General features: G+C 44.1%; 1 protein-coding gene across 1 annotated transcript in view; it reads right to left on the bottom strand.

The window, feature by feature from the left end:
* Nucleotides 1-290: 290 nt before the first annotated feature.
* Nucleotides 291-26,078, bottom strand: part of LOC128901889 (tubulin polyglutamylase complex subunit 2-like) — a 30,104-nt gene continuing 4,316 nt past the window's right edge. The window contains exons 2-7 of the mRNA XM_054184042.1: nucleotides 25,616-25,695; nucleotides 24,425-24,440; nucleotides 6,238-6,369; nucleotides 5,166-5,279; nucleotides 3,500-3,660; nucleotides 291-2,181 (exon numbers count right to left, since the gene is read on the bottom strand). Of these exons, the coding sequence (XP_054040017.1) occupies nucleotides 1,954-2,181; nucleotides 3,500-3,660; nucleotides 5,166-5,279; nucleotides 6,238-6,369; nucleotides 24,425-24,440; nucleotides 25,616-25,695 (731 nt within the window). The 3' untranslated portion in view covers nucleotides 291-1,953. The remainder of the gene's footprint in view (nucleotides 2,182-3,499; nucleotides 3,661-5,165; nucleotides 5,280-6,237; nucleotides 6,370-24,424; nucleotides 24,441-25,615; nucleotides 25,696-26,078) is intronic.

Genomic DNA, 26,078 nt, shown 5'->3' on the forward strand with positions numbered 1-26,078 from the left:
TAACTTTTCTATAAAGTGCTTAAGTAAGTATGGTGTATATGTCAAGCATGTGACTGTGGTCCCAGGGTTGGGTACCACAAACACACAACACCAGGATCTCCAAGGGTAGGAAGTGACAGAACATCATTGCTGCACAGAATTCCAGAAAATGGCATTTACTGACTTTACTGATCATTCACATCTCACTATTAAAAGGATTACTAATTTATTACTGTGGTATGGGGTGTGGTGGTAGGTACTGACATCTCTGCTTCCTCATTAGAGCTGACCTTAAATTAGTAGAGCAGCTACAGCTTCTTCACCAGGCACAAGGCACATGTGGGCTTAAGAGAGCTGAAGAGCATTAGAGGATTTTCTCTTGTTTGGGAGTGGCACAGGGCAGCTGCCAGGTAATGCCTGGAGGGCTCTTGAGCAACTACAGCTGGGCAGTGCTGGAAGTGAGCAAAGCATGCCAGAGCTGGGGTCTTTTGGTCTATGTGAACTAAACTGGGAACTTCAGAGTAGCTCAAGATGGGATTAGCTAAAAGACATTGTAACCCATCCCTTCTCAGTGAGAGATTCTCCACTGCATTAAAAAAAACAACAACAAAAACCCCAAACAATCCAGCCTGCACCCTGCTCTTACCATATATCCTTGTGCATGTGTTCCCAAAAGTGTCTTCGAATACCCAATCACTCTGGAGAAAAATATTCAAATCTTTATTAAAATACTATTAAGCACTTACAGGGTGGCTTTGTCTTTCTGAAGGCCATACAAATACTCGTGAAAGCCTCACAACATCCCTGTGAGGTAGGTTTGTCTTATGTAATTATGTGACTGTTTCACAAATAAAAGATGATGCTGTTTAAATAATCAATGCTTATTTGAAGATGGTAACTTTGATTTCCCTGCTTAGGCACAAAACATGTTGGTTGCTACCATGTGTTTCCAGCATATCTAAGAAGACAGAATGGCACAGAAAAGTAATGGAAACAATCAGATGCAATTGAAAACTAGCAGTGGATGGGTTAAAGTGCAGTTTTAACCTGAAAACTTACAGTATAGAAAACAGCATCAGGGGGTTCTAAAGCTGTAGGATCTCAGTGGCCCCTGGTCAGATCCTGCCCAATTAACAAGTGACAAAGGCTGTTTAAAAGGTCAACTTTGCAAAATGATTGTGTGACAAACCAAGGTGTCCTCCTGGCTTATGGGACTCTTAACACCACTGACCCACCTGCAGCTGCCCTGGCTCAGCAGTTCCCACAAGAGAGAAAGCAGAGGCAATGAGGGATCTTGGAGCTTCTGGTTCCTTTCAGGCTCATTGGGAAGGACATCACATAGATTTCACTATCCGAAAAGATACGGCACAAAGGCCAGGGAGTGGTCTGGGCTGTAGAGCAAGCAGCTAGGCCAATGGAGAGACATTGAAGCCCCAAGTCCCCATGAATCTCAGAGCAGAAGTTGGAAGGAGCACAGGGAAGTGCAGAGTTTGATTCTGTCTGAACCGGAAGATATTTCTTTGTTCAGTGGGTTCCAGCCTGCTCCCATAGCATGCAAGGTCAGGACAGGTTTCTTTCAAAGAAGATGGCAGAAATATCTTCATATGCTGTATTTCAGCATGGGTCTATTAAAGTAACAGTGACTTACATCTGCTTTCATTTCAGCGCTGTAGTTGCACGGGAATAACAGCTTCCCTATAGAGCAGTGACTTCAAAGGCTTCTTCATGCTCTCTGAAAAGTACATGCTGCAAGTAGCAGAAGGGAATTAAATCAATGTCTCAAGTTTTTTTCTCAGAGTCTCCAGGAACTATATCCCTCCCATGTCAAAGTACATCATGGCTATATTTCATGCAAATGCTGCAATGTGTTTTCCATGGGCACATCTATTTATGCACAAGGAACTTGGTCTGAACCACTGAGACTGCATCAGAGCTTATTGCAAATGCTGTCCAGGGTCAGATCTGGAGGGGGTCTCACTTCTTTGAAGAATTCCCAGTTAGTGAGGATGTCTTGGAGGAGGTCGTGCTCATGTGGCTCTTTCGGGAGCCTGCTGGCTGGGAGGGTGGTTTCTTTTTGATCACTGGAGTTTTGTTCTTGCTTTTAAATACCTTATTGGGGTCCAGCTTGTTCACAAAGGAATCAGCTTCTTCAGAGAGGAGAGCTGTGTTGATGATTATGGGTTTATACATGTTAAACCATTGCTGAAAGGCAGGATGGTAGAGAAGGAAGACATTAAAATCAAACTGCAATTAGACATTTCTACCCTGTTCCCCTCACCCCTGAGACTTGATTTTAATCATACACCACTTATCAGTTTGCAGTTTACAGGACCACGCAGAGTGCCTTGTGATAAGGATACACAAGGCTCAGCTACAGCAACAGCCCTGGAACTGCCCCACATTCCAGAGAGGGAAGAGGAGAACCAGGCACAAACCTAACACTACCTTTCCTGCAGTGTAACTCCTATTAAGAGCAACTCCTGATTTAAACCACAGGAGGAAAACCAAAGGGAGGGGATGAAACTAAATCACATTTATTTAGATTCAGAGAAGCAAAAAAGATTAAAAAACCTTGGAATTTAAAAGTGCTTATAAATTGGAACCAAACTAGTTGAACTTCTCAAAATATAGCCTCCCTCCCTCTTTTCACATATACAATGATGCAGTTTTTTTAAACTCTTTACACAAAGGATTTTGTGTTTGTTTCTCTTCAGCCTGATTTTATGTCTAGAAGTAACCACAATGATATTTTTTTTTGGTTCCCAGATGCCACCACAATGTTATACCCTGCAATTTCTCATCTCTTAGTGTTTTCCCTATCAGTTTTCCACTGATGAAGTCAGGAAATAAAACTGTAGGGATTATAGTAATACAAAACCCACTGAAACCAGTGGGGCTGGAATGGCCACGAGGCTGTACCTGGAGTTCTCCTATAACTACTTCTAGGACTGCTGGCATTTAAATTGCCCCTTTGGGGCATTATTTTTATCAAGGCATCCCTTCGTGACTGAGGAGGATGCAAAGGAATTAATATTCTTGGCAAGGCTCAAGTTCATAGTCTTCCTCTGGGCTTCTGTCTAATGTGTACCTGGACTTCCCTCTCCACCCTGAAAGCAGTAGGCTCTTGTTTGGTGCTATGTCCAGAAAACTGATCTAGACAAATCTTACATAGCTGTGGGGATGAACAGCTTTACATCTCCTCACTTGCCAGCAGTCATGGAAGTGGAGGTTGGCTTCAGAGTCAAGAAAGCAAAGAAATAATTGGGGTTTCACCACCTGCTTTCAGAGGTCAAATGTAAAGCCCAACTCGGGTGAGAAAAGCAGCATTAACACAATGTTAGTGAATTCACTAACATAAATAAATGACTGTTAACACGCTCTAGGGGAAAGGCTCATGGCTGCCCCATGGCTCACTAGGGAGACCTACCTGAGCCTACAGACTGCTTGTCAAAAGGTGGGAAGATGTTTTTCCTGTCTATATTTATGCAAAATACTGACAAGCTGGATCCTGCTGTCTTACCTTGGCCTGGGGGCTTACCCCATAGCTGGTGAAGGCATACTGCCACTGTGGGAGACCCAGATGGGTAATGAACAGGCGGTAGTAGGCTGTGAAGGTTTTGGTGAGACAATGCCAATACAGAGCTCTGTCCAGGAACCATATCTCTGTGTCTGGGGAGACAACTAGAACAAACCAAACACAAATTACACTGTTGCTTTGCAGTGATAAGATCAACCCCTGGCCATTGTCAGGTGGGAGACACAACATATCAGAAAGGCTGCAGCTTCTAAAACACATCATCCCTAACTAACATAGATGATTATCCAGAGGCAATGTGGTTTAATGGTTAGAGCATGGGGACTGAAAAGGACTTGGTTCTGCTCCCAGCCTTACTAAAAATACTTGTGCAATAGCCATTATACTCACTTTCCCCACTATGAAATGGATGCCATGCTATTCCTTCCCAACCTGGGACTGATGGAACATGCTTGGATGTCAGCAACTTTGTAGTGTAAGTTCAAAATATAATTATGGCAAACATTTATCTGCCTCACAAAGTAAAAAGCAACTAACTGAATTGTCAGTCACCTGGATTACTGAATAGAGTCCAGAGTCTGAAAGTCAGGGAGTGTGCTGCCAACAAAAACATGTTTTGCAAAATCTTTCCACAATGATCAAATATTTCTCTGGTGGCAACATCCTTTGAAGAAATCACCATCAGATTACCAGCATAAAAAGAAGTGATTTTACTTGGGAAATTGAGATGCTGAACGTTGCCAATTAAACACACTGCTCCCTGTGCTGACATCAACACCTGTAAACAATGCTCCCTCCCCTTGCCCAGGTTATCCACTGTATGTGCTGAAACACTGAAAGACAAGAGGACAAGTAAGAAGTTTCTGCCTTGGGAGTTGTAATCACACCCAATTAAAGACACAAGATAACAACCAAAGAGTTTTCTTAAGAACAGGTATATCACAATTGCACACCCCCACACAGCGAACATACATGTATACACATACACCTAGCAACTTGTGCCCTGTGTCAGATGACAACTACTTTTCAAGTGACTCAGGTGTTTAATCCCTGACTGATAACAGCTTTCTGTGTGTCTGTCAGAAGGAACAGCTCAGCTCACATCTTTCGCTCTCCTGTTCAACCCTTCCTGCCAAATTTTGACCTAGTTAGCACCTGGAGGCTCTGCATCCATGCACAAGGTGGAAGAACCAGTCTAAGTCTGTCTCAATCAGCTAAGGACCTTTTCTACCATCTACCCTTTGCTTCTAAGCAGAGTTACACCCTTTCTCATCAAAATATAAGGGAATTGTTCTGAGACATGCAAGTAACCAGAGATATGTTAGTGGCTGAGCTCTAGCTCTCTGCATTATTTCAACATGATTGTCTGTAGGTCATATGTGAATGCTTTCCTGTTTTAGTATGCAAGTATGCTATGTATGCAGAAATCATAAGTTATAACTCAGACTCAAACATTAAAAGGAGGGAAAATGTTACCTCCAGTTAAGTCTCTGTAAGGTTTAGCCCCTGACTTCAGTGGAGATAGGATGTCCCAGCAAATGTTCATCCACAAATTGCAAAGAAGATCAGAAATGTAAGATGATTCTACGTATGTGGCCTCCAGATACAATTCACAACAAGAGATGGCGAACTTTGCTCTTTTCAGTCTTACCTGGTTTAGCACGCTTATAAACAAGACAAACTTTCCCAGTCCCATTGCATGGGTCTAATTCAAAGATAAGACTATGAGAATCAAAGTGTGGCTTCTCTGGGTTGTCTCCATTACCTGAAAACAGAAAAAAATCTTCATGAAACACATTTGGAAAACTGACTGTGACTCAGCTGCAAAAAGTCAATATATTTGATATAAAACAGCTGAGGAAGAACTAAACCAAACTATTATATTTATACTTCTTGGAAAGGGTTAAGTTCCCTGTGTTAAAAAAAAAAAAAGAGAAAAAAATTTAATCTCCAGTAGGAAAACAAACCACAGAGTCAAAATCAGATGGCTGAAAAAAGACATCAAGCTGCCCTCTAGTCCTTCCCTGGCATAAAGCAGGATCAGCTTTACAGATGTCACTCCTGAGAGGTGTTTGTCTAATCTTTTCTTAAAATCTTCCAGTGTTGGAGATGCCACAATCTCCAGGCAGTCAACCCAAATCCATTGTTATCACTTAGAAGTTTTCCTCATGTGAATCCTGAATCTTCCTTGCTGCAGCTGAAGCCCATTACTTCTGTTCTACCCACCATCCCTTTTTTGCCCTACATTTTCCAGTGACACCTCACACTTACATGTATTTACCAGAGTTATTTTTCCAATTCCAAAGAGCATATCCAGCTGTCTTTTCACTACCAAGACAAAAACTGTTATCTTTTGTTCATGTAACACCATCAGCACACAAAGACTTTAGAAGCTGAATCACTGGAGGAAGCCTCAGTTAAAAATTTAAATAAGGAAAAGGCAGAACAGGAGGGCTGCCAGGCTGTTAAAAGAGTATGCAAATAATACTAGGGACTGGCAGCATTAACAATCCCCATGGATTCACAGCATACAGGTCTACCTCTCAAGGCTGTAGGGGACTAATAGGACATACAGTAGATCCAGCCCAGGAGACAAAGAAAACCCCATCTACTTGGAGTGACCTTTTCTGTTGCTATATCCACGTGCTATATCCTAACATTACCCTAACAGAGCAAAAGGGATGAGACAGAGCACATTTTGTAGCCTGTTAACAGGACCTTACCTTCCTCGTCTGTGTCATCTTCCAGGTCAGCGAGAGTTGCTGCATTAGGCAGAGTGTACATAGAGGAACCTCCAAGCCAACATAGCTTTGAAACACTATTAATCACCATGGAGCCCAGGGGCATCGGGGTATCTGCAATAAGTGTCAGGAAAGCTCAAGAGATACTTATTTTTCCTCCACACATCAACCCAACCTCTTCTAAAACACAGAGGGGGAGAAAAGATGGGTATACCCAGCAGGCCTGGACACTTAACCAAGTCAGGCTTCACAGGAGCAAAAATTAGGCTTTTTCAAACACAGAATCACACTTACAGGTGATGAAACACCATCTCAGAGCTGTGCAGGTATGAGAAATGCAACGCTGATTAAGCCTGTGCTGCAGCTGTTATCCCAGTCCTGTGAAACTGGCTATTAAAAATCCTGGCTAGCTACAGCCACCTCCTCAAAACTTTTTTCCCTGCTGCTGCCCTTCCTACCAGAAACCACCTCACCCATTCACAGATTATTGGGCAGCTTGTCCTCTTCCACCCCACGTACTTGCTCAGGGTGCATCCTCTTGGTTCCCACTCCAACACAGGATTTTATCGGTGTGTCAACATGTGGGTGTTCCTGAATGAATGCTTGAGGACTTGTCACTTGTCTCTCCTCCTGATGACTAGTGCTGTTACTGTTATCAAGTCAACAAGCACCCTGTTCGGACACATGACAGTGCAGGTGCTAAAGCCCTGATGTCAACTGTCTCTAAAATGAAATTCCACTTCCTGAGGAAAACCCTGTATTTGACATCCATCTCCTGAAGCAAGCAGTGTCCATAGCCCAATTTGACAAACTCGCTTGAAGGCAACGAGAGCCAGGATAATAGTGGCAGAGCTCCAGTGTAGGGCTCCATCTACCTGGACTTATGCAAAGTGTTTGACACTGTCCCGCACGACATCCTGGTCTCTAAATTGGAAAAGCATGGATTTGATGGATGGACCACTCGGTGGATAAGGAACTGGCTAGATGGCCGCAGTCAAAGGGTTGCAGTCAATGGCTCAATGTCCACGTGGAAACCGGTGACGAGTGGCGTTTCTCAGGGGTCAGTACTGGGACCAGTGCTGTTTAACATCTTTGTTGGTGACATGGACAGTGGGATTGAGTGCACCCTCAGCAAGTTTGACGACAACACCAAGCTGTGTGGCATGGTCGACACACTGGAGGGAAGGGATGCCATCCAGAGGGACCTTGACAGTCTTGAGAGGTGGGCCTGTGCGAACCTCATGAAGTTCAACCAGGTCAAGTGCAAGGTCCTGCACCTGGGTCATGGCAATCCCAGACACAAATACAGGCTGAACAGAGAATGGCTTGAGAGCAGCCCTGAGGAGGACTTGGAGGTGCTGGTGGACGAGAAGCTCAACATGAGCAGGCAATGCGCACTTGCAGCCCAGAAAGCCAACTGTATCCTGGGCTGCATCAAAAGAAGCGTGGCCAGCAGGTCGAGGGAGGTGATTCTGCCCCTCTACTCTGCTCTAGTGAGACCCCACCTGGAGTGCTGCATCCAGCTCTGGAGTCCTCAGCACAAGAAGGACATGGACCTGTTGGAACGGGTCCAGCAGAGGGCCACGAGGATAATCAGAGGGCTGGAGCACCTCTGCTATGAGGACAGGCTGAGAGAGCTGGGGTTCAGCCTGGAGAAGAGAAGGCTCCGGGGAGCAGCTGTTTTCACTCCAGTCACCTGGTTACACTCATCATCTCATTAAACAAAATATCCCAAGTGCCCAATATGGTGTGAGGTCTATTTCTTTTGTTTATTGTCCATAATATCCCCAAATAGTCTCCCAAAAAAGCACAGTCCATCAAGGAAAGAGAAGACTATTAGAAGCAGGGTAGCTTTGCTGCCAAGACCTGATCAGTGCTGGATCCAGAACTAAAACAGTGACACATGGCAATTCACTTAAAACTGTTGAAACAATGCCTCCCAAGCAAATATACTAAAGAAATGGACAGCAATCAAAGCATATCACTCTAGAGAGACTTCTCTAAAAAACCAAATGAGTTTTATCCAACTTCTGGGTAGAGAAGGGATTTATGTCACTTCTCAGGGCTTCCACGTAGCAGAGATCAGCAGCCACCTTTCTCTCTCCCTAACGTCATGCTGGTCTGCCCTAGCTGCCAGTAAATGCGGAAGACATTAATTTATGTATGATACTGAGACATTCTTGTTGCAACTTTTATAAACCTGATTGGGGAGGGGCTCCCAGGAGATCACCTTGCTTGGATTTCCTGCCCTGAAAGGCACAGGGCTGGTATAGACCTGTCCCCTGTGTCAGAGAACAGGATTTGGCAATTCTCTTGAGGATGATGTTGCGTAGCCAATTTTTGAATCAGCATATTATAAGGCCTCACAGGAGGTGAACACTGTGTCAGAAACACTATCCACCTCACAAAAGTCCTCCAGCCTCTCCCCCATTATGCACCTTGAAGAAATATACCTTTCCTTGTGCACTGGTTCTGCTGGATCCACTTCCCCACCTCTCCCATGGTCAGGGCCGTAAGGCAGGTTCAAGATGGGCAGATCCTGTGCTCCTGGGGACCAGGAATGGCAGGCTCACCTAATGCTGAAGGAGGACATTACAAAGAGGATGGAAAGAAGGACCCTTGTGAATGCGCACACCTGCATGCATACTTTTGACTCAAAAAGCGATATGGTAGAAACAACAAGGAAGACTTCTAGAATAGCCAGGAACCACCACCGCAGTTCCCACTGAGAAAGTTTCTAAATTGTCTGGCAACCTAAGACAGTCCACAACAGCAAGGCACTAGACTGCTTGAGGGCTTTTTTTATGGTTTTATTACAGAAAAATAAATCTTTGTAGACAAAGTGCATAAGGAGAAACAACAAATTTCCCATGTAGAGTTGTAGAATATCAATGCTTCAGCAGCGTGATGGGCAGGGATTGCTTACAGTCAACCAGGGGCAGTTCAGACACTGCTAACAAGCCAATTAGAGAAACAGGCAAAATGACTCCCTTAATTTTGCTTGGCCTGCTGAGGTGCTGAGCTCTGGGACCTCTAGCTCCCCCTAACAGAATGCAATTTTATAGTTTTTGAAAACTAAAACAATGATGTGAGTGACTTATTTCTCTTCTGGTTGAGAAGAAGAAAATGTGGTTCAGACATGCCTCCTAGCAATATATTAGTATATCACCTACTTTAAAAAACTGCACATGGAGGGGAACAGGGCAGTTGCCAGCCTTATTTTAGGAGTAGGAACAGATTTATAGGACGATATACAGTTATTAGCACTGGTATTCCAGTGATCTAGTAACTCTGTCTCTACTCCCCCTTCTATTGCTTGTCTCACTTTCTTGGGTAAAAGATAACAGCTTAATAGGTCTAAACATCAGGAAAGATGAAAAAAAAAGTTTTTTATTAAAATATTTTTAAATGCTTGAAAGTTTTGGGGAAGCGATGTTACCCACTGTCCCGATTCTGGCGGAGATGGGGTTAATTTTCCCCAGGATCTGGCAGGGATACAGGTATTCCATACCATGTGACTCCATGCCCAGGCTATACCGGGGGAGCTGGCCAGGGGAGGGGGCAAGAAGTCGACCCTGGGGAGCGGACTGGGGCATTCTGGGTCCGGTTGGTAAGTGGTGGTACAGTAATCCTGTTAGTACTTCCTCTATCAGTGTTGTTGTTTTCCTGTTCCCTTTACTATTCTGTTAAATTGCCTTTGTCTAAACCCAAGAGTTTTGCCTTTTTCTTCCAATTCTCCCCCATGGCTGTAGGGGGCTGAGAGAGCCCCATAGACTTGTGTGTGTCTAGGTGCAGAAGCAGATCACTGACTACTTCCTCCTGGATTACGGGTGGGTTGTTCTGCTCTCCATCCTTATCTTCCAGCTCAGGAGGCTGAACCCCCTGGGGATAGCTGGTCTGACTATTGAAGACGGAGGCAAAGGCGGCATTAAGTATCTCAGCCTTCTCCTCGTCCTTGGTTGCGACTTTCCCCCCAGCATCCAGTAAGGGATGGAGATTCTCCCTGGCTCTCTTTTTGTTGATGTATTTATAAAAAATTTTTGTTGTCCTTAATGTTAGTGGCCAAGTTGAGCTTGCATGCTTCTGACCAGGTGTTGCTCCGGAGATTTCCCAATTCACAAGGTGTCAAGATTAAACTTGTTCTTTGCCTTTCAGCTGTGGTTTTGTGGTTGTTCCTGCGTCCTGCCTGCATCGGCTCACACATTTGGCATAGTCGGCAGGACTAGGAACGCCCGTGCCATGGCTGCTAAAAAAGTTGGGGACTGGAGAGGCCACTACAGTGACTCCCTTAAGCACTGGACCCCCATGGCTCATGTGTTGGTTACAGGATGCAATCCGGACACTGTAGCAGTGACGAGAAGTATCAAAATGCAGTTTTTGAGAGGAGTGCCTGCCTCACTAAATCCCTTGATTATACCAGCAGTGACAAATGCTGTGGGTAATGTGGGTGCCCTAGGAAATACCTTGAGGGAAACTCAGTCTGTGATTTCAGGACCATCCGTGTGGGTGGTGAATAAAGGAAAGCCAGCAAAACAGAAAGGAGTTACAGCATGGGTGACAAGGAAACAAATGCGGAATGATTTTGTACAAGCTGGTATCCCACAATCAGAAAGAGATGGGATCACAACATCAGAAATGTTTCCCCGATGGCAAAAGTTAGCATTTATGCCAAAAAGCCAACCGCCCCCAGCCCCACCACCAACTCCGGGCCCCCCTCCGCCGGCAACAAAAGCAATATACTTTACAAGTATCGCCTCAGGGATACAAACACAGTCCCTCCATTTGCCACCTAATGATAGCAGCTGATTTAGCAGTATGGTCGGGTGCTGTTACTGTTTACCATTCTATTGATGATCTATTGATTATGGCAGAGTCACAACGAGAAAGTGAAGCAGCTGCCAAATTGCTGAAAGCGCATTTGCAGGACGGAGGCTGGGCAATTAATCCAAAGAAAATACAGGGCCCTAGTGCTACTGTACAATTTGGGGGAATAGTTTGGCATGGACAGATTAGAGAAATACCAAATCAGGTATAGCAGTCCAGAGACTTCCTGTACCAATCACAGTAAAACAGTTACAGTCCTTTTGGGGACTTTTAGGGTATTGGAGAGCTTTTATCCCACATTTGGTGATATTAATGTGCCTTCTGCAGAAATTAACTAGGAAGAAAGTTGTCTGGCAGGGGACCAAGCAGCAACAAGAAGCCTTTGATGACTGCAAAAATGCTTTGATTGAGCATGCACAATTATACACTCCTAAGCGAGGATATCCGTTTGAATTAGTAACAATTCCAGGTGATATAGTCTCGGGGTTGTGGCAGATGACTGGGATGAAAAATCAGAAAGAACCTGTAGGATTTTGGTCCAAGGCATTACAAGGTTCCCCTATACATCATAACCCAACTTCTCCTCTTACTTTACATCCTTTGTTAATATCAGATTCTTGAGTTCTTGTATTTCAGGTGTCTTTGATGAATACCTGTGCCTTATCTAGAGGAGATAGCACTGGAATGGTGTTATCGGTGTTGCAAACCCAACATCGAATTGAAGTTCAATCTGAAAAAGCGGAAGCTATAGCTCTCCAATCTGTGTGGGCAATTACCCCACATCAGGTCATCAAACCCAGAGTAATATTAGCTGAAGGAGCTGGAGCAGCACATATGTATCACTGGAAGGAGATGACACTGCTGTTTTCCTCCCCTATCACAGGTTGGCTCATCATGCTTTGTAGTCTAGTACTGCAAGCACATGCCCTGAATACATCTCTGCAAAATCAGCATGTAAATACTTGGAGTTGGTTAGCCTCTACTGTAACTAACTCGTCTGCCTTTTATATGAAGGGAAGACTCTCAACTGCAGGTCTTTTGACAGCTTGTTTCAGTGGCACATCAACCCCAGCAGCTGTATTAATAGAATTATACTATGCTAGGTGACTTTGATATTAATGTCTCCCATTGCTATCTTTTCTGAGTAGGTAACGGCTGTATGCCAATGAATATTACAATATCGACTGACAGTGGGCTATTTCCTCCCTCGTCACCAGAAACACTGCTTTGACTTTGAAAGAATGTGTTGCTTCAATGTAACTGATGAAACAGCCAGCATAGAGCACAACATTCAGCATTCTCCAGGACTGAATGCATCAAATCAAACAACCTACTGGTGGTGCCTGGCTGGCTGAGTGGTTTAATTTCCTGACAGGAGGAACAGGACACCTGATTCAAAGCATTATTGTAGAGATATGTTTATTCCTTTTTCTGTATATGTTTATTGCATGCCTCTGTAAATTACTCTGTACTACACCCCGCAAGCCTAAATGAACATCTCCAGCTTTATCAACCCCAGCAGAAGCAGTCTCTTGAGTGAGGGGATGGAATGTGGGAAAGTAATGGAAGATCGGCGAGGAGGACTGTAAACACACTCAAGTGACTCGCACCTGGGGTGCTGGGAAACACATATATCACACTAATTGTTGTTCAGTCTTACGTGCTTGCTAGTAGAACATCTGCACTTAGATAAAGCCGGCCTGTGATGGACTCAAGGACACCTTATCTAGCCACTTGAGAATCCTGCCTTGTTGTTGAAGAAGATCAAAGCACAGTGGGAAAACTATGCCTGCTCGACCCCTTGAAATACTGGCAAGAGCAGGGAGTCTGTGTGCTCTTGCCCTCTCACTCTCTTGCTAACGAGGCCTCTCTTCCTAATAAGAACTCTCTCTTGCTCTGCGGTGCCTGCTTGCATGCCTCTGCCTGGGTGCTGCTTCAGAGATTTCCTGATCCATGAGGTTTCAAGATTAAATTTGTTCTTTGCCTTTCATCTATGGTTTTGTGGTTGTTCCTCCGTCCTGCCTGCAAAATATCACAGTCTGTGATATTTTTTATTTGTATCACCCACGGATATGGATAGATGGCACACAAAAACTTCTCAAAGTCAGGCTTGTACCATAACACATCAAAATGAAGCTGTGGAATTATGTACAGCAACAGCTCCACCATCAAAACAAGATGACAAATGAGACAGAGGCCAGGACTGTAGTCTCCTTTTTCCAGATTTCTGTCCTTTCTACACAACTCAGGGTAGAACACAGTTTCGTAACTCAGTGTTTTTCTAGATGAAGTGTATTACATAAATGGAAGATTCTCTCCCTTTATAAACCACACCTTGGAAGATGACAATCTGCATGAGAGAAGCAGGCAACTTCTGTCAAACAGGAAGTAGGAAGATGGGAAATTTTGGTCAAGACCAGTATAGCAAACCACGGATTTATTAAAAGTACCAGAAAAGCTTCAGCACTAACAAGACCTTTTTGAAGTCTTCTCCAAAACTCTCATCCTCCTTTGTGGTACTCAAGTCTATCTGAATGAAGAAAAGGTAAATAAGTTCTGCCAAGACTCATATTAGAGCGAAACTCAATCCATTCTCTTCAAAAGAGGATTCTGGTAAATCATAATGGTGAGCAACCTACCAGTACAACAGTGGTAAAGTATGTTAAAATAAAGCGATCAGTTCTCCCTAGACATGCACACAACACCTTGAAGAAAATTAGTTTTGTGGGTCGTGAAAGCTCCTTGCAAAAAAGCTTTGTGAAACCTTCCTCTTCCATAACAAGTAAAAGGTAGTTTTTCTGTTTGTTTCAGGTAATTTGGAGCTTATCTTCAAAGTTAGAGTACAAAGCTTCCATGAGGATTTGGCAAGTGTCCTGGGTTGAGCGACACAGGACTAATTTTTCTAATGCTGGGGAAAACTCCACTTTTGGAAGACTCTGGTGTCTGAATTCGTGAAAATATTTACTTTACAGCCAGCTAGGCTATGTGGGATTCAAGGTCTCAGTGTTTTCGAGCCTTGCCAGGTGCAGGGATGAGGAGGAGCAAGGCCTGGGCACTTGACCCAGGCTGGCCAACAGGATTATTTCATGCCATGAACATCACATTCGATATAAATTAGCAAGTTTGCTGCGTAGTTTCTCTCTCCCTTGATGGCGGTGGTCCAGAGAACTCCTTGACCCAGTGCCAGACCCCTGAGGCCTTCCCTTCCTCCCGAAACCATTGCACTCGCAGTGTCCGACATTTGTAGTCCACTGCTGGGAGTGCACAGCTTCCTACTGATAGAATGGGCTGAGTATAATTCTTGTATATTTTATATTGGTATCGGGATTAATACTGGTTCTTTAGTATTATTGTTAATTATTTAGTCTTATCCTATTAAATCTATTTATATTTCAACCCTCATGTTCCCGATTCCCCTTTCCGGGTGGGGAAGGGTCATCAGGTGATAGAATAATTGCCTAAACGACAATAAATTGTTATGGGTTTTCTCAATCCATAACAGCAAGGTAAGAGAAAAACAGAAGGTTAAAAAAAAAAGACAGAAAAGAGAAAAAGCTTTGAACTCATTGTCAATATTGTAAAAGCACATTTCAATCTCAAATCAAGATTTGGTGTATTAGGCATTGTATAAAAAGAACAAAAGCCGTTTCTATGCCAACGGCTCTCACATGGAAAAAGGAGTAAAAACTCTCTAAACAAGTAACGCAAATAACACACAATACAACAAAACAGATTTTAAAGTGACATATGAAGGCCTCTATGAGGCAGCAGGCTTGTGGATGCTTATGAAAAGATGCTTCTACATAAAGATGCTGCATAATGGGGGCTATTTGTGAAATTTCTCTGCATATCACTTAACAGCATCATTTGCAAAGTGGAGGTACGTACCAGCCTCCTAAAAGCAAGTACTGATATACAGAGAAATGGATAGGGACAAGTCCAGGAGGGGCCCTAAAAATTAATGCTAGTTATTAGTGTCATGCTGAAGGATTCGATGGGCAATGATGCTGTCAAAGCAATGACAATTGAGTGATCTGTCTTCACATCAGTTTTGACCATACATGTGAGGCACACGGCATTTACTCAGCATGCAGAAGGCACAGAGAAGGACACCTTAGCCTAGATAAAGAAAAAGATTTAACTACATGATAATACAACAGTGATTCAGAAGCATCCAAAAGTTTTAGATAATGCCCGTTAAGCGGGAAGATGCCAAACCCTAGTCACTTACAGAGTTGCCCAAGTCAAATACTAGCCAAGAGACTTAACAGTATTCAAATAGCTTATAGTCACTGTACTATACAAATCACATTAGAAAAGCGTTACCTGTTGTCACAGGAGCAAACCAGACAATTCAAAGCAGAGCCAAAGACAACACCAACTGACAAAGCTACTCCTACTACTCAAATACATTTTTAACTTTTACTATCAAAACCAGAAAGTGATTTTTACCTTGCTAACATGAGCAGACACAGCAAAAACGTCTCTAAAATTAATTTTACAAGTCTTGTTTGTATGAGATATGACTAGAACAATGAAACTGAATAGAACAACATAACTTCTAGTGTGTTTGGCTAGTAACATACAGATTAGGGGCTACTCAAAGCTACACTTTCTCTATCTCTCCCTCTCTATATATGTACACATACACACAGAGAAATAAATATAGTCTGTTTTACATACATGGGCAAGCAATCTCAGTGGAAAAGTAATTTTTGCCAGCAAGCCAGCATGTAAGTGGGCAAAAAGAGTTAGAGATCGCAAAAATAATAGTACTCTAAAACTGTTTAAAAGTGTTCAATCTAAAGATTTTCTGCCATTTTTCTAACTATGTGCACTCTTAAAAGCAAGAAAAATTTGCCTTTGCTGACCTGCTGCCCTGTCAGATCTCCTGTGTCAGATCTAACAGGATCCATGGAAACAGAAGCAACAGCTACAGGCACCTTTAGCTCAGTTTCACTTTTTGGATATTTTGGCAAATACCTTATTTTCAGATTTCCTTTTGTAGACACTCCTGTACATGAAAGACAAGCAGAATGCACAGATTATAAAGTCAAAAGGGACCCTTCTCTTGCCTCCTACAACAGGACTTCCACAAGTGCATCCTTGCCTTAGCAGCTCTTTTTGAAAAGAATGAGCATTTTAGGTATATGTTTGCAGTTCCCCCCAGCCTCTCACTCCATACAAAATTTTATTAAGATGAACATATCAGCAGAAAAAGAGGTGCACGGCACTGAACTACACCCAGCCACACGAACATCAAAGTAAATTCTGAAATGCACACGTTGTCTTCTGACTGAGGTTCAATGCAAAAACCTGTGCTTGTTTAAGATGAAAAAGCATAAAATTGAGCTTCTGCTTTGACACTCAAAGACAACTAGGAACCAAGCAGCAGTAATGCTGTTAAAAGTACCACTCATATGATAAAAATGTAACTTTTTTTTCTGTTATACAGCTAACCTACTGATTGCTCAGACTAGTTGTTCCTTTCAGGACCAGGCATATAAGGTAACACTGCAGTGCACACTCCACATATTATCTGTAAAAAGCTTCCTGCCATAATTAGAATTATTTCACCCCTACCAATGGTAACAACATTGAAGCACTGAAAATCCTGGTGCTGCAATTATAAAGCGCCAACACTAACACTTCAAGGCCAGATGAAAGCCAATAGCTTCTTGGTACTGCCTCAAGGTTTGAGTTTTGACTGTTAAGAAGCGCAAAAATTTTTGAACAAAAAATATTGAGTTTATACTAGCAGACAGATTACATCTATTTGGGTAATGAATTTCAGAAGTATGCCAGCAATTCAAATAAAAGAACTAAATTATAAGCTTTAACATCTCCATGCTCGTACACAAGGGAAAACAATGCTTCTGAAATTCTCTTCAACAGAAGTGGAAGAATACATCCCAGAGTGAATCCATTTCCATCATTTAGGATCACTGCTTTCTTTCCCGGGCACAGAGTATAACGATCTGACATCACCTGGCTTGAACTATGCTAACTACAAAACACATGCAGAGATTTTTAATAGAGCTGTTTGGCCGCTAGTTTTGAAGGGTAACCATACTACTCCAAACCTAGAGAGTAGGATTCCTCAAAATTTGTAACTGCTGGACATACACAATTTCACTAGAGTTAATCATCCCCAGATATGTTTTCAGGACCTGGTATCACTGTAAAAGCTGTGTTTGAAAACAATTAGAAAATTCTGAAGGGGGACTAAGAACACCTATCTTTTCCCCAGGGATGTACGCAAGCATGCACTCAGTAAATCAAGGTCAAGAGAACTAATAGTTTTTTATTTATTTATTTATTTTTCTTTACACAATGAATCTTCTTTTTAATTGTTCTCTTAAAAATTTACAGAAGACCTGAACATCTCCAATGCTTCAACATTCTTTGGAGACCACATTAAAAATTCAGCTTACCTTATAGATTGGATAAAACTATGCTGCACCTACAATAGAAACAACTCCCCTGAAACTGTTCATTTTAAACCGTGTGCTTATCTAAGCAGCAGAGCATAAATCCTCTGCTATAATCCTGTATGCCCCATTAAAAGTTGTGATGACTCTGTACCTTACACACTTACGTGCACAAACCACATACCTGAAAAGACATTGCAAAGTTTAGCATTCACAGGAAAAACCTTTGTTTATAGCTATTAGGAGGTCATACCTGAAACAGATACCATTGTCTGTTCTTCATCAGAAACTGCATGTGGCTTTTTTAAAGGTAACAAACAAAAAGATAACAAGCTTGGCCCTTTAAACAGAACTACAAAAATAAGTATTTTGGCTCTTAATTTTAAAAGACTGTTGATAAGAAAACAAACTGGCAACACTTTGGGAGCACCAAAAGCAAGAAAAAACACAAACAATGCAGAGTACTAAAACAAAATGCATTACTCCTCCTTGTCCTGGTTCCGGCGGGGACAGGGTTAATTCTCCCCAGGACACAGGTATTCCATGCCGTGTGAGCCATGCCCACCCTGAGCTGCCTGGGGAGGGGGCAGGAAGTCGCCCTGAGTTTTGCCTTTTTCTTCTGATTCTTCCTGTATTGGGAAAGCCTGAGCGAGCGGCACGTGGTTCTTTGTTGCTGTCTGAGGCCAAACCACGACAGTCCTTTGGCGCCCAATGTGGGGCTCGAAGGGTTGAGATAACGCCAGAATCCAACTAGAGCTTGTAAAAACAAATCTGTTGTATGCATTTATTGTATTAGGTAAATAATCGCTGGTCATCATGTTGCTTGGTTTGTTCTCATGGCTGTGTTATGTGAATTCCTATATGGCTTATGTACTCCCCGCGATGATGTTTGTTACTTCTGGGAGAGGGATCAGGATTATCATTCTGCTGTCCTGTGTGATATTGGTTTATGATATGATAACATCACTTGTTAGTTACTTTGGGGCGTTTATGTGGTATTGCTGTCCTGTCCATACCTTGGGCACCATCTCCCAGAATTTATTAATAATTACACCCAGTCTGTGGGGGAAACAGGGGGGGACACTTTCCCCAGCTCTTTGGCCTCCCTTTTCTCCTTCGGGTCAGGTATGACAGCTTTTGAGAATTTTGAATATCCTTGGGATGCTCAAACCAGCCTGGTCCTAGTGTTATGTCTCCTGAATATGTTCCACGTCCTGTTTAAGGTTAAACAACTATTTAAGACTACCACCCAGAGATCTGCTCCGAGGCTGGATAGTCAGGGGTGGCATGGCATGTGGGAGAACATGGGCAGGTACCTAGAGAACTTCTCACCTCCAATGGTCTGGGACTTCACCCCTGAACAATTACAGGACCCTGATAAAGTGGTAGAATATTTGAAGGGAAAATGCTGTGGCTATTCTAGAGAGGCACAACTCACCGCACTGTGCTGGGCCCTGGCCAGTATCTCCCAGGCACTGCTCAGTGTTGCGCAGCACCCTCAGGGGGAAGAGATGGAGACCAGACCGACAGCCACTGCGGCTACTCACACCATGGTGGCAGCCACTGCAGCTGAACCAGGGAACCAACCAATGCCAGTATCAGTTGCCCCCATACAGAAGAAGAAGTACACGAAGAAATCAGTTCGCTCAGTAAGAGATGATGATGAACCAGGGTCATCACGAGAGCAGGAGGAAGAGGCAGAACCAGAGATAATTACTCGATCCCTATCCTTGAGTGAGCTGCGGGATATGCGAAAAGATTTCAGCCGACTTTCAGGCGAGCACATTGTCACCTGGCTGCTCCGGTGCTGGGATAACGGGGCCAGTAGCCTGGAATTAGAGGGTAGGGAAGCCAGGCAGCTGGGATCCCTGTCTAGGGAAGGGGGCATTGACAAGGCAATTGGGAAGAAGACCCAAGCCCTCAGCCTCCGGAAACGACTCCTGTCAGGTGTGAGGGAGAGGTACCCCTTCAGTGAAGATGATGTATGTCAACCAAGCAAGTGGACCACCATGGAAAGAGGTATCCAGTACCTGAGAGAATTATCCGAGTGGGAGATGATTTATTATGACTTGGACAATGCGGACTTACCCACAGACCCTGATGAGGTGCAGTGCACAAGGCCCATGTGGCAGAAGTTCGTATGGAGTGCACCATCGTCATATGCCAACTCACTGGCAGTAATGGAATGGAAAGGCGAAGAGGGACCAACGGTGGATGAGGTGGCTGGCCGGCTCCGGCGATATGAAGAAAGTCTCTCTTCCCCCCTTGTCTCAGCTGTGGAGAAACTGTCCCGGAAGGTCCAGCAACTTGAGGAGAACATGTTGACTGTACTGGAGGCGGAACTGAGCCTAACTGGGAATGAGTGGCAAAAGCATCCCATTGTGACTGGCCCAGAGGCTCCATGCATCCTTGGTATAGATTACCTCAGGAGAGGGTATTTTAAGGACCCAAAAGGGTACCAGTGGGCTTTTGGCATAGCTGCCTTGGAGACAGAGGAAGTTAAACAGTTGTCTACCTTGCCTGGTCTCTTGGAGGACCCTTCTGTTGTGGGGTTGTTGAGGGTCGAAGAACAACAGGTGCCAATTGCTACCACAACGGTGCATCGGCGGCAATATCGCACTAACCGAGACTCTCCGATTCCCATCCATAAGCTGATTCGTCAACTAGAGGTTCAAGGAGTGATCAGCAAGACTCGCTCACCCTTTAACAGTCCCATATGGACGGTGCAAAAATCTAATGGAGAGTGGAGGCTAACTGTAGACTATCATGGCCTGAATGAAGTAACGCCACCACTGAGTGCTGCCGTGCCGGACATGCTAGAACTGCATTATGAACTGGAGTCCAAGGCAGCCAAGTGGTATGCCACAATTGATATAGCGAATGCATTCTTCTCAATCCCTTTGGCAGCAGAGTGCAGGCCACAGTTTGCTTTCACCTGGAGGGGTGTCCAGTACAACTGGAATCGACTGCCCCAGGGGTGGAAACACAGCCCCACCATTTGCCATGGACTGGTCCAGACTGCACTGGAACAGGGGGAAGCTCCAGAACATCTGCAATAATACATTGATGACATCATCGTATGGGGAAACACAGCAGAAGAAGTTTTTGAGAAAGGGAGTAAAATAGTCAGAATCCTTCTGAAAGCTGGTTTTGCCATAAAACAAAGTAAGGTCAAGGGACCTGCGCAGGAGATCCAGTTTTTAGGAATAAAATGGCAAGATGGACGCCATCAGATCCCAATGGATGTGATCAACAAAATAGCAGCTATGTCTCCACCAACTAGTAAAAAGGAAACGCAAACTTTCTTAGGCATTGTGGGGTTTTGGAGGATGCATATCCCAGATTACAGTCTAATTGTAAGCCCTCTGTGTCAAGGAACCCAGAAGAAGAACGACTTTATATGGGGTCCTGAGCAACGACAAGCTTTTGAGCAAATCAAACAGGAAATAGTCCATGCAGTGGCCCTGGGGCCAGTCCGGGCAGGACAAGATGTTAAAAATGTGCTCTACACCGCAGCCGGGGAGAACGGCCCTACCTGGAGCCTCTGGCAGAAAGCACCAGGGGAGACCCGAGGTCGACCCCCCTAGGGTTTTGGAGTCGGGGATACAGAGGATCCAAAGCCCACTACACTCCAACAGAAAAAGAGATATTGGCAGCATATGAAGGGGTTCGAGCTGCTTCGGAAGTGGTTGGTACAGAAGTACAGCTCCTCTTAGCACCTCGACTGCTGGTACTGGGCTGGATGTTCAAAGAAAGGGTCCCCACCACACATCATGCAACCGATGCTACATGGAGTAAGTGGATTGCACTGGTCACACAGCGAACTCGAATGGGAAACCCCAGTCGCCCAGGAATTCTGGAAGTGATCATGGACTGGCCAGAAGGCAAGGATTTCGGAATGTCACCAGAGGAGGAGGTGACGCATGCGGAAGAGGCCCCGCCATATAATAAACTGCCAGGAAATGAGAAGAAATATGCCCTGTTCACTGATGGGTCCTGCCGGATTGTGGGAAAGCATCAAAAGTGGAAGGCTGCTGTGTGGAGTCCTACACGACAAGTTGCAGAAGCCAGTGAAGGACAGGGTGAATCGAGCCAGTTTGCAGAGGTGAAAGCCATTCAGCTGGCTTTGGACATTGCCGAGCGAGAAAAATGGCCAGTACATTATCTCTATACTGATTCATGGATGGTGGCAAATGCTCTCTGGGGGTGGCTACAGCAGTGGAAGCAGGGCAACTGGCAGCGCAGAGGCAAACCCATCTGGGCTGCTGAATTGTGGCATGATATTGCTGCCCGGATAGAGAATCTGGTTGTGAAAGCATGCCATGTAGATGCCCATGTAGGGAAATCGGGCCACTGAGGAACATCAGAAGAACCAGCAGGTGGATCGGGCTGCTAGGATTGAAGTGGCTCAGGTGGATCTGGACTGGCAACATAAGGGTGAACTATTCATAGCTCGGTGGGCCCATGACTCCTCAGGCCATCAAGGAAGAGATGCGACATATAGATGGGCTCGTGACCGAGGGGTGGACTTGACCATGGACACTATTGCACAGGTCATCCATGAATGTGAGACATGCGCTGCAATCAAGCAAGCCAAGCGTTTGAAGCCTCTTTGGTATGGAGGGCGATGGCTGAAATATAAATATGGGGAGGCCTGGCAGATTGATTATATCACGCTGCCACAAACCCGTCAAGGCAAGCGCTATGTGCTCACAATGGTGGAAGCAACCACCGGATGGCTGGAAACATACCCTGTGCCCCATGCCACTGCCCGAAACACTATCCTGGGCCTTGAAAATCAAGTCCTGTGGCGACATGGCACCCCAGAGAGAATTGAGTCGGACAATGGGACTCATTTCTGAAACAGCCTCACAGACACCTGGGCCAAAGAGCATGGTATCGAGTGGGTGTATCACATCCCCTGTCACGCACCGGCCTCTGGGAAGATAGAACGATACAATGGACTGTTAAAAACTACACTGAGAGCAATGGGTGGTGGGACCTTAAAACATTGGGATACACATTTAGCAAAGGCTACCTGGCTAGTTAACACCAGGGGATCTACCAGTCGGGCTGGCCCTGCCCAATCAAAACTTCCACGTACTGTAGAAGGGGATCAAGTCCCCGTAGTGCACATGAAGGATATGTCAGGGAAGACAGTCTGGGTTAGTCCTGCCTCAGGCAAAGGCAAACCCATCCGTGGGATTGCTTTTGCCCAAGGACCTGGGTGCACTTGGTGGGTGATGTGGAAGGATGGGGAAGTCCGATGTGTACCTCATGGGGACCTGATTTTGGGCGAGAATAGCCAATGAATCAAATGGTATGATGTTAATTGCTAAGTAACCCTGTCACTGTATGTCCTCATTACTGTAATAGCTATCAGTTCCACTACAGTAAGAATCACCCAAACTAATGACAGATGGACTTTGATGAATAATTGAGTAAAGTGCAGCAGTGATGGGATCAGAACTGACCTCAGCAGCCAGTGCCCAGCAACTTCCTCAAGATCTACATCTTCAACCCAGAGACCATGGGCAAGGATGAGCCACACCAGATACACCAGCTACAAACTCCAAAACACAGCACGCAACAGTCCAGCACCACACACCATCTCTCCTGCCCTGAGAGACTTCTAACAGATGGAGCCCAAAGTCATGGATCAAATGAACTCGACGGATATTTTAGAGGGATGGCCCACAGACTAAGGGCATTATATCTGCATGAATATATATGTACATATATATATCTCTGTCAAAGACAGGGAAAAGTGGTGGCAATTAATTGGAAACTGTAAGATCTGGACATGATGTAGATGGTATAGAATAAGGGGTGGATAATGTCCTAGTTCCAGCAGGGATAGGGTTAATTTTCCCCAGCATCTGGCACTGGACACAGGTATTCCATACCACTGGATGCCATGCCCAGGCTATAGCCTGGGAGCTGGCTGGGGCAGGAAATGGCTGGGGTTTCCGGGGTCCAGTTGGTGAGCAGTGGTACCGTAATCCTGTTTGTACATTCCTCTCTCAGTGGTGGTGTTGTTTTCCTGTTCCCTTTGCTGTTTTGTTAAACTGCCTTTGTCTTAACACACACAAAAAAAAAGTTTTGCCTTTTTCTTCTGATTCTCCCCCATGGCTGTGGGGGTTGAGAGAGCAGCCTCTTGGTTCTTTGTTGGCGGCTGAGGCTAAACCACAACATCCACAGACCTCAAATATTTTTGCGAGCATGCTGATTTCCAATAATATTCAAGATTGGTTTCAGGTTTGATTTCCTAAAGTGTACAACTTAGCAGCTCTTTCTGCCTGTCTGCCTCTACAGAAAGCCTTGGAAAAAATCTCTTCTGTTCTCCTACCGTCTTACTGCAGTGTATCCTGTCATGAAGCTCACCTTTCCCTGCAGAGCCTCATGGCAGCTGATGGGCATTTCACAAGCTGATCTAAACTTCCCCTGTTGTATCCAGTTAAATACTAGCACAAACTAGGCACAGCCCAATTTAACAAACATAGCTGACTGAAACAAAGGGAAAAAAAAAAAAGCATATTGCCAGCATTATTAGAATATAAGTTTAATCTTTCATAATTAAAAACAGGTTAGTTTTCATTCAAGATTTTCTGAATACCATAGATTTTCTCTCAGAAGAAATACCTTTCCTTTGCAAAGCTGAAATGGGACTGGAAAAATTCTTCTAGAAAAGAAATGTAAAAAAAAAAATAATAAAAATATCTTAAAAATAGAGCCACCTAGTGGCTACGGAAAAAACACAGTGATAAAAGTGAACACTAGGTACACAAACTTGTATTCCAATTCAAGCAGGATGAGTTTGAGGAAAAGTAAGGTACAAGTTCATCCTGGAAGGGCCTTGTGAGGTGCTGAGTGCTTTGAACTGCAGGACATACTGCAATCGCATGGACTGTGTTAAGTATCAGACTTCATCTGCAAAGTGCAAGAAAAAAGTAAAACAAAAGTTATCTTTTCATTTGAGAGGGAGACTTCAGGTTTTGTCAATGCAACTGGAAACAAAAGCAAAGGAATAGATAGTGAAGTCCTTCACCATTAGAAGTCCAGCTCAACTGTATCTACTTAATTTTCACCATTTACTTACACAATTAACTTAGTCCATCACTGTGGGGGGCAGGGAAAGCTGAAGTTTTGTTTTGACATCTTTGGAGTGAAGTGCTTTGGCTACAGCATTTCAAAGTTTGGCTTTACAATAATAGTTCAATTTTGAAACAAACTCAATTTAGTTTGGAGGAGAAGCAGCACCTGAAAATGAGAGCAATAACAAGTTCAGGAGGAGCAGTTGTCTCCTCTCAACAGAAGAATGAGCGAATGTCACTCTGCTGCTCCCAGACCTGAGCTGGCTCACAGTCAGGGTGCCTCAGACTTTCCAGACCAGTCAAACCCAACACCTGAAAAACGGCTACAGGAAATCAGGAATCAGTTCACACAAACCTGAAAAACCAGACATTTCTGCCTGACCACAGTTGCTGGCACTGTACAAGTTTCTGTAAATAATGCATGTTTACATAACATACAGGCAATGGGACACGCCTTGGCTAAAAGATTGGGTCAGTTAGCTGAAGAGGAGGTAGAAGGAGAGGCTATGAGAAATGGAAGTGAATAGCTGAGACTGAAAAGAGAAATAGATAACTGGAATGAACTGGGTGGCTCAGTGGTATTTCCCAGCTTGAGGCCTTTACCTTTAATGGCCATAAATAATAAAGAGCTTCTTCATTTTGTCTGAAAGGGAGTTGGAAAATGGTTTTAGACCTGAGTCAGAACAATGTTTGTTCTCCACTGAGTCACCAATGTTGCTGCCTACTACAGTTATGTCATTTCTTCTTAGAGTTGTCATTCTGAATATACCCACACTGATGAAGTTTCCCTAACAGATCAGGTGCATGTGATAGCCTAAAAGACAGAGTAATACTTGATTAAAAAAAAAAATATATATAATAAATCAAATCTGTTTAGGCTTCACTGTGCATCAAACTTGATAGCAGGCTGTGTCACAAACACACACAAGGTAACCATGGCATTTGACATTCTCCATGGGCTGCTGTACATTCAGACTGACCTCACTGCAGTACTATCATGAAAATACTCACTTGCTCCCATGAAATGATTGTGTGACGTTCAGCTGGCTCCTTTTCCACAAACATCACCTCAGCAACTCCTGGAGAAGTCTCTAAAAGGGAAAGAGGAGCACGTTTGCAGCTGGCACGAGTGACACCAAGCACTGGGAGCCAGACAATTTTGCAAGTTAACCTGACAGCTGGGGAAAAGGCATTAATGACTGCAAGCATTGTGCTGGTGACTGAACAGTCATTTTCTTTTTTGTGTGTAATTATACCCAGCATGTCTTGGCATGAGAATGCTTAGTGCTGCACATGATGCCATCCTTTGATGTTTTATATATATATATATACACACACACACACACACGCAGGCGCATGTTTTTGTATTCAAGGTGTGATCTTTTGCAGAGGATTCATGGAAAAAAATCAACCATGGGTTCCTGGGCAAACTCTAAAAGACAGACAAATCTTTCTTTGTAAGCATGCCCTGTGG

Source organism: Rissa tridactyla, chromosome W, assembly GCF_028500815.1.
Source record: "Rissa tridactyla isolate bRisTri1 chromosome W, bRisTri1.patW.cur.20221130, whole genome shotgun sequence".
Taxonomy (NCBI): Eukaryota; Metazoa; Chordata; class Aves; order Charadriiformes; family Laridae; genus Rissa; species Rissa tridactyla.